This window comes from Curcuma longa, chromosome 4, assembly GCF_044706935.1.
Source record: "Curcuma longa cultivar G26 ecotype Majalengka, Jawa Barat chromosome 4, ITB_CL_G26_1.1, whole genome shotgun sequence".
NCBI classification, from domain to species: domain Eukaryota; kingdom Viridiplantae; phylum Streptophyta; class Magnoliopsida; order Zingiberales; family Zingiberaceae; genus Curcuma; species Curcuma longa.
The window spans coordinates 5,345,652-5,353,288 of record NC_133864.1 but is presented as its reverse complement, the minus strand read 5'-3'; the positions used below and the strand labels follow the sequence as shown (position 1 = coordinate 5,353,288).

General features: G+C 37.1%; 1 protein-coding gene across 1 annotated transcript; it reads right to left on the bottom strand.

Moving 5' to 3' along the window:
• Positions 1-651: 651 nt before the first annotated feature.
• On the bottom strand, positions 652-7,128 carry LOC141827843 (protein phosphatase inhibitor 2). Its single transcript, XM_074715173.1, has 5 exons — positions 7,053-7,128; positions 6,053-6,113; positions 3,930-4,045; positions 3,672-3,833; positions 652-1,047 (listed from the first exon to the last, which is right to left on the bottom strand). Exons 2-5 carry the CDS (start codon positions 6,055-6,057, stop codon positions 827-829), a joined length of 504 nt encoding a protein of 167 aa, XP_074571274.1. The 5' UTR covers positions 6,058-6,113; positions 7,053-7,128; the 3' UTR covers positions 652-826.
• Between the last annotated feature and the right edge of the window lie 509 nt (positions 7,129-7,637).

Sequence of the window (7,637 nt, the reverse complement as noted above, 5' to 3'; positions counted from 1 at the left end):
CTAACCCAATGGGTACAAAACTGAACAGATATACATCAGGTGCAATACTCACCTTGTTCAGTACACTTCTGCTAACGTTTGCTTTTGATCATGTTTCCCCCAACAAAGGAACAGTCACGATCCTCCGCACCTAAACAAAACGATAGCTGAATTAGATTTCAACAGAAAAAGTATGGGAAAAAAAATCTAAGCATCACCATCTGCGTGACCACGGAGTAGATCCTCTGACCACTGACTCAAGGATTCTGCAGCAGACAAGATAACAAAAGATGGGAGGAACAGAGATCATGGAGGATCCAAAAGAATCCACAAAGAGGATCCCCACTGCCTCCCTTTACCCCAACAACACATCCTTCTCGGAACCAGAGCACACATCAGAGACACCATCTTTCTTTCTTTCTCTTCTCCCTGTGAGGGAGGGTTAGGGTTGGTTGATGAAATCCATCTTTGAATGATGGATGATCAGGAGGGGATTTCACTTTGGCAGACTTGCCTCGGCCTTTGGGATTGATTGTCCTGTTTTTGACTGCATCCGTTTGCCATGACGTCACAGACAAGTTGCTTCCTGACAGTCTAATTAGCAAATGGGAAGTTGATGCATGAAAGAATGATAAAATTGAAGTTCATGGAGGAAAATTGAAACAGAACAGAAAAAAAAAAACATCAGTTATTAGAGAGGAAGAGAGAGAGATGTCAACATATTTTATACAAACTTGGAATGCAACAGACTATAGAGTCGTGAATTTTGTTTCAGTAGAAATCAATGAGGAAGGCATCTCACTCGAGTTCTCACATGCAATTATTTTCAGGGGGAGGGCAGCATCCATTAGGCTTGTTTGTTTGGCGTGGAATTTGGTGGGGTGTGTTGGCTGGAAGTTGAATGGTCTCTCTCGTTGTCATTGTCCAGGCTACCATTAGCTTCATCATCATCATCGTCATCCTGTGCGAAAGATCCTGCTCTCAAGAGCTCTTTGACTTTATGAAATTCGTCGTAGTGAGCTTTCCGGTGGTCGTTGAAACTTAGCCTTGTAGCATCTGCTTCAGAATCTGATAGATAGCGCTATGAAGATTAGAGGATCATATGTAACATACTAACAAATCTTCTAGAGAGGACGAGAGAATTTGCTTCATCTATGCATCGTGGTGCACATAAATAATTATGCAAAAATCATAAATGCATAAGCATCTGTAGATTGGTATCAGTAATATGAATCCCTTGCAGTCAGCAAATGAGACTAATGGATACATAGACAATTGAAACAAATTGTCAGAGGCTAGCACATCTACTGAGAATGTAGTATTGCAAATGCTTTATTGAAGAACACCGCAAAACCAAAAAAGTACAAATCTGTTATCATCCTCTTTCAAAGTAACCATACCCTTGCTTCTTTTAGTATTTACTCAACTCAAATTTTGGGCAGTCAATTTTGAGCGTATGCAGAGGAGTTCATTTTTCAAAGTCCCCTATTCTTGCCTTAGGTTGTTCACAATCGTATACTTATAGCAATAGTTCTTTTTGGCATTGACGCTTTTCTACCGTATCTTCTTTTCTTCAAAAAAAAAAAAAAACTGCGAAGTGTGCAAGCAAATGTCTGCATATTAAATATAGTCTACAGGAGAACATATGCAATTCTTGATGAAGCATATATCACTTTGTAGATGCATGTGTTTAATGCAGGCTCAAATGCAAACTAGAAAAAGGATGCTTGCAACAGTATGTATAATTGCAAACTTAGTAGGCAAGCCATAAGCATTTTTAAGTAAAAAAGACTTGTTTTCGATGCTATGGAGATAAAAATATGATGTTAAAGAAAAACTACCATCTTTGAAAAGGTATAGATATATATGTATGTTCACGAGTCCAAAAATAGTTAAAAGGGAGCCAGTTGCATGTGTCAAGGAATCAAATTATTTATCGTCAGAACCAGCATTATGTTGTAGTGTCACCCTACTTTTGAGCTGCAGGACAAGCACCCAGTTTAGGAGGCAAATAGTCTCATGTACAGAGCAGGTGCTGCATCACGATAACTTATAAGCCATATTTACCAAGGAAGATACAAAGGTAGGGAAAGATAGATCCCTCTTATTTGTTTAAAGATAAAAAGATGAACAAAGATTAAAGAAGATCAGTGTTACCCGAAATATGAATAAATTAAAGAAGTTAAAGATCAGTGTTACCCGAAATATGAATAAATTAAAGAAGTTTTACCCTAATTTGGTGCTTTAGGCACAGCATCTTATTCAGGAGGCGAGTGGTCTATCATAAACAGGAGCAAGAGAGCATCATGATGACTTGTAGGCAATGTTTTTCCAAGCAGGCAGAAAATAGAGAAGATTGATAGAGGGGAAGATAGAATTTAAAAAAAATCAAATAAAGATAAAATGACAAAAAAACCCACATCCAATTTAATAATTCCCCCTCGGTCATCAATCTCCTCTTCTCCTCTTTCCAATATCAACAGTAGAAGTGGCGGGAAAAGGTGAAGGATAAGGAGAGGGAGATCCTCCTTCCAATAGCAACACGAGGAAGAGGTATAGGTAAAAACGTTAAAGATTTAACCTTTCGACTAAAGAATTTCAAGTGGGAGATTTGCGTCAAAATCCAAAGAGAGGTCATGGATAAGTAGTGTTTACCTTATTTAGTGTCAAGATGGTTTAAGCTTCTAAAGTCATAGGTTATGGGTTGCCTTTGAGTTTGGCACGATGAGATGCCTGTGGTTGAGACCCTAACACAACAGAGATCCTTTTTTCATCTTGCTGCTACTCTTCTTAAGTCGTTTCTTATTGGTTTTGGATCTTTAATATGTATACGTTTACTTTATTTATCATGCTTTGAGGATTTTTATATGCATACGTTATGATATGTTTACTTTATTTATCATGCTTTCATATTCTATCTATGTATGCTTAGAGATTATCCTTGTTCCACTGAGATGTAACTTCTATTATCATGGCATACAAGACATACATGTCTAGAGAATTGATATTGTATTTGTCTACATGGTGTAAGATATAATTGAGTTTGATAAGTGTAACAACGTGCACCTTCCCCTCTATGGCCAGATTTAGATTTTTATGGAATAAAGATTAGATGAGGGGAATATTAGACATAAAATTAAAATAGTTTACCTAGCATTTACCTTTGCAAGATTGTCTAGTGAACTTTTGCAGATTTTAGGATGACATAGCTTTCTCATAGATGAAAATTTTGCAGACCCCTCTTAGCCTTAATCCCTCTATTCACCACCTACTGCCACCCCACCTCGGTCATGAATATGGGCATAGCTTTGTGAGGGGTTAACAATGGTGATAAGCTTCTGGGACAAGTTGGATTCATCCTTTTATTGATTAATGGGTCTGACTATCATGTTTGTGTGTTCGACAAACCTTTCATATGTTTTGGGAGAAATTTGTGATGCATATTTATTTAACAGATCTGTTTCACTTTATACTCTGGAGTTTAATCTTGAATTTGTGGGGTTTTTTCCTTTTGTAGCCTTGGAGATCTGTATCTGTATTTTCTGACTCTTTTTCAGTTTGGCTTATGGTTTTCCAACAGGCCATTATTTTCAAGACTCAGGAAGTCAGGTATTCACATTTTTGAAGACCAATTTGTAAAAGAAGTATAAAAGGATGAAATAAAGGACAGGATAAAGAAGTAAAATTCCAACCATCATCTTCTTCCATGGCATCAGTTTCTTCTTCAGAAGAGGTCCAACCCCCATTTGAGCTTCTGCTTGAAGAAGCTACATCATTCAAAGCAGTAGTGAGAGCTTCTGCATGGGCAGAATTATCGATGCATTCATCAAAGGCTCGTTTTGGTGAAAGAGAACCTACAAATCAAAACATTTCACCCAAGCTACTACTCAATGAACACTGCAAAAGAAATATAAGAGATTATAAATTTTAATTAAATGTTTAACATGTACCATCGTCATCAATCATATGGTGGAAAGGTGTCTTGGGTTCAGTAATTTTCTGCCTCACTGGTTTATTTGCTTCAATTTCATCTAAGTTTTCTTGATTCCATCTAACCCTACCCTTTCTAGAATGTCAATAACAAAACAAAATGTTGTGGTCATGTGATGAATTCGTACATCAGGAACATAACTGAATTTGTTTTCTGGAAGTAACACACGTATATTAACGATACAAGGCAAGAATAAGCAAAAAGATAAATAAAGAGGGGCATTATTCATGAAAGCATTTTTTTATCATTGAGTCTCACTTTGTCATCCTGCATAAAAATTTTGTTCTGTGCAAATCAACAAATGAGCAAGTAAAATAACTAAAGAAGATAAATTAAGTCAAGTAAATCATATTGACTTTCAGTTATTTTGGATAGGAAAATGCTATTAAGTTTGAACCAAACCAATTCTTCTGATTACCCCCCCCCCCCCCCTTTTTTTTCCCAAATTGATATACCACTCACCTATTTTTTTCAACCCTTTCTTTTCTCTACAATTTAAAAACTCCTCAAAGCCCCTGCCCTCTTCAACTTATAGCCGCACTTATCTTCTTCTCCTTCTCCATTGTTCTCTTATCTCCAATCCTTGCATAACCTTACCTCTTCGACCACTTGGTGTCATTTCTCCAGTGGTGACCTCAGCGGGTGGAGGCAACAGTGTGAATCATCAATTGCAACACGTTTCCACTTATCATGGCCTAGGTGATAACCATGTCTATTATAGAGATCAATCTGATGGAAAAAGAGTGACATTATACCGCAGCAGCGATGTTCAATGAAATCCTCTCTTATGTGAGTCTTTCCTCCTCACTTTTCTAGTTGACAGCAACAGATAGATATAATTAGGTGCATTCTTATGTTGTCGAGGTAGATCCATGCAACTTAGATGATGTCAGCAGAGCATCTGTGACTTAGTGGGTTGAAACTCTTAGACCAGAGCAATGCTGCTCCTTGAGCTATAGTAGCAAAGGAAGATTTTAATGAGTAATGAAAAAAAATAATGGGTGGTGGTGTCAGGAATGGATCTTTATCATGGCTGGTCAATCAATCCAATATAGATTGACACCTACAGCAACAATCGAGTTCTTTATATATGTTAACTTCTGTGTCTAGATCTATGGGTCTGAGGACACATGCAAATGTGTTCATAGACATTTCATGCTGATGATGGTTCCAAGTCTTTAGAGCTTGATGAATCATGTTATCTATGTGCAGGTCCTCTGAGATTGAAGGCTCAGATCGACCTAATTTTGGTTGCATCCATTGGTTGAATGATCAGTTCCGTATATGATGTAGGTTCTTGACCCTCTTCTATGCAATGGACTCTATATGAAATGGTAATCATAGACTTGCAGAGAGTTGCTCTAGCCTGTGGTGCACTTTGAATTTGTAAATGGGCAATCAATCCAATCAACAAGCAGGATTAGTAGGTAACTATGATGAGTTTTAATTGTTTTGACATCTAAGTAGTGGAGTAAATAAATAAACACTGAGCTGCTTGGGAATCAATTGAATCTAATATGTTGAGTAGCGGTGTCCTCTTGAGTAGATGTTTGTGAGCAGAGATAACAATCAGTTGCATGTGTGAATAAGAAGAAGACTAGGCATGGTAATGGAAAAGTGAGAGTATGGATATGCATTTAAAGTATGGCAAGCTATTATGATTCCAAATCACTAATTTAATAATATTAACCATAATTAGATTATCAATAATATCTTAATTCTTGATATGATCTAAGCTGAAAAAATAATAGTAACGGTACTTAAACCTTAGAGAAACAATAATGATAACTTCAAGAGATTAAAATGTCTATTTGATCTCAATCCCTAGTTTGAGTAGCTGCAAAAACCATTAGATAGTAGGGCACTATGTGTTATCTATAATTAAAGGAAGGCATATTCTAACCATCATGCTCAAGTACGATTCTTGATATCAATTTTTACACATTACCTTTGTCAGAATTTGGTATGTGAAGACTGGCATCACATAAAGTGTATCCATATATGGAAGGCTACCAAGTAATTTAAATATAAACAGCAAAGAATCGACACAACATAGCTTGCTATCAATTCAGTGTTACTAACCTCATTCTCTGAATTTTGATTCTTGTAACCAACCAGAAAAATCAATTTATACTGAAACAACCTAAACACATGTAACCATCACAAGTTAAACCCTGAAAAAATATTGGAATGACTTAGAAGTATAAACAACTGATAATCAAATCCACTATAACTACTTTTAACAGTGAGGCACCATAATTTTTTTTTCCAAAAAAAAAAAACACTTCAACCTAACAAATAACATATGCAAAACCAGTGAAAGACAAAATCCCACACATCATTTCCAGTGCATGGTATAAGGCATCCTCTACAAGAGATTGACAAATTTTGACATTTCAACAAGAAACAATCAGGAGCCCAGCTATTCATACAAATACCAAGGATACTCTCAAGCTAACTCACCTAAAGCAGGTGATAATGTAAAACAAATAGTTTTTTTTTTTGCACTAATGATGAAACATTAAATTTTCAATACCTAACTAATAAGGCTATCCTCAAATACTGAGAAACTTAACTATAGCACAAAAGACCATAAAAACATCCTCAAAATCCAGTCAAGAGAGTATAATATATTCCAAACCCTATACACACAGATTCTAGAGCAATAAAACTCCACGAAGACATCAAATCAGTATGACAACTGGACAACTAGAAACAACTAACAAACGGGACCTAAGATTTATAACAGACCTTATTTATTGAATCCTAAATGGAGCAAAAAGAAATCAGCAAACTAATACAATATCAGGAATAACATAACATTTTTAGGGTTAGACGAAACAAAGGTGGGCAGCAACCCGACACGCAAAAATCTAGCGCCTCTACTCGCTCCTCAATCACAAGTCAATCGAGATGGTTCCATGAGACGGTGAGGAGTCGCTATATTGATCACCCTCCTCCAGGAGCCACCGATTCGATTCATCTGATGCGCGCGACGGCAAGGGGAAACGGAATAGAACAACAACGAGAGGAAAGGAAGGGAGAAGAAACGAGAGGGGAAGGAGGAGGACGAGAAACGTACCGGCAAGCGATGGCAAGAAGGGAGAGGAGATGCGCGGACGGAGGCGGTGGCGGTGCGAGCGAGGCGGCCGCGAACCATAGGACAGTTCGAGGGGGCACAGTGGTCTTTTCAATCTTTTATTCGACCAAATCCAAAAACCCAATAAATAATTGGACCAGATTAAGTGATTAACGGTAAATACAGCGGATTAATTAATTCTCCATATAAATTAAAATTATTATTATTATGATTAATGATAATAATTTTGAGCTGCCAGTATTAAAGAAATATACACCTAAAATTTTATATGGATATTTAACAAATTACTCTAAACCCTCACTTAATATAAACATAATTCACAACATAAGTGAGAATTTGCATGATATTAAAAATAATAATAAATCTCAATTAACCTCATTGACTATCCCTGAGGGTGACCGATTCAGTCCACAGAAGTTTCCCCATCGACCACCAGGATAAATCGAGAAGTTTCCCATCGACCACAGGATGAACTGGAGAAGTACACACAACTCGGGAGATCAAACAAGGGAATTGCCTAGGTGACAGCCTAGATGTCTTACCGTGGCACTATTGACTCGGGGACTG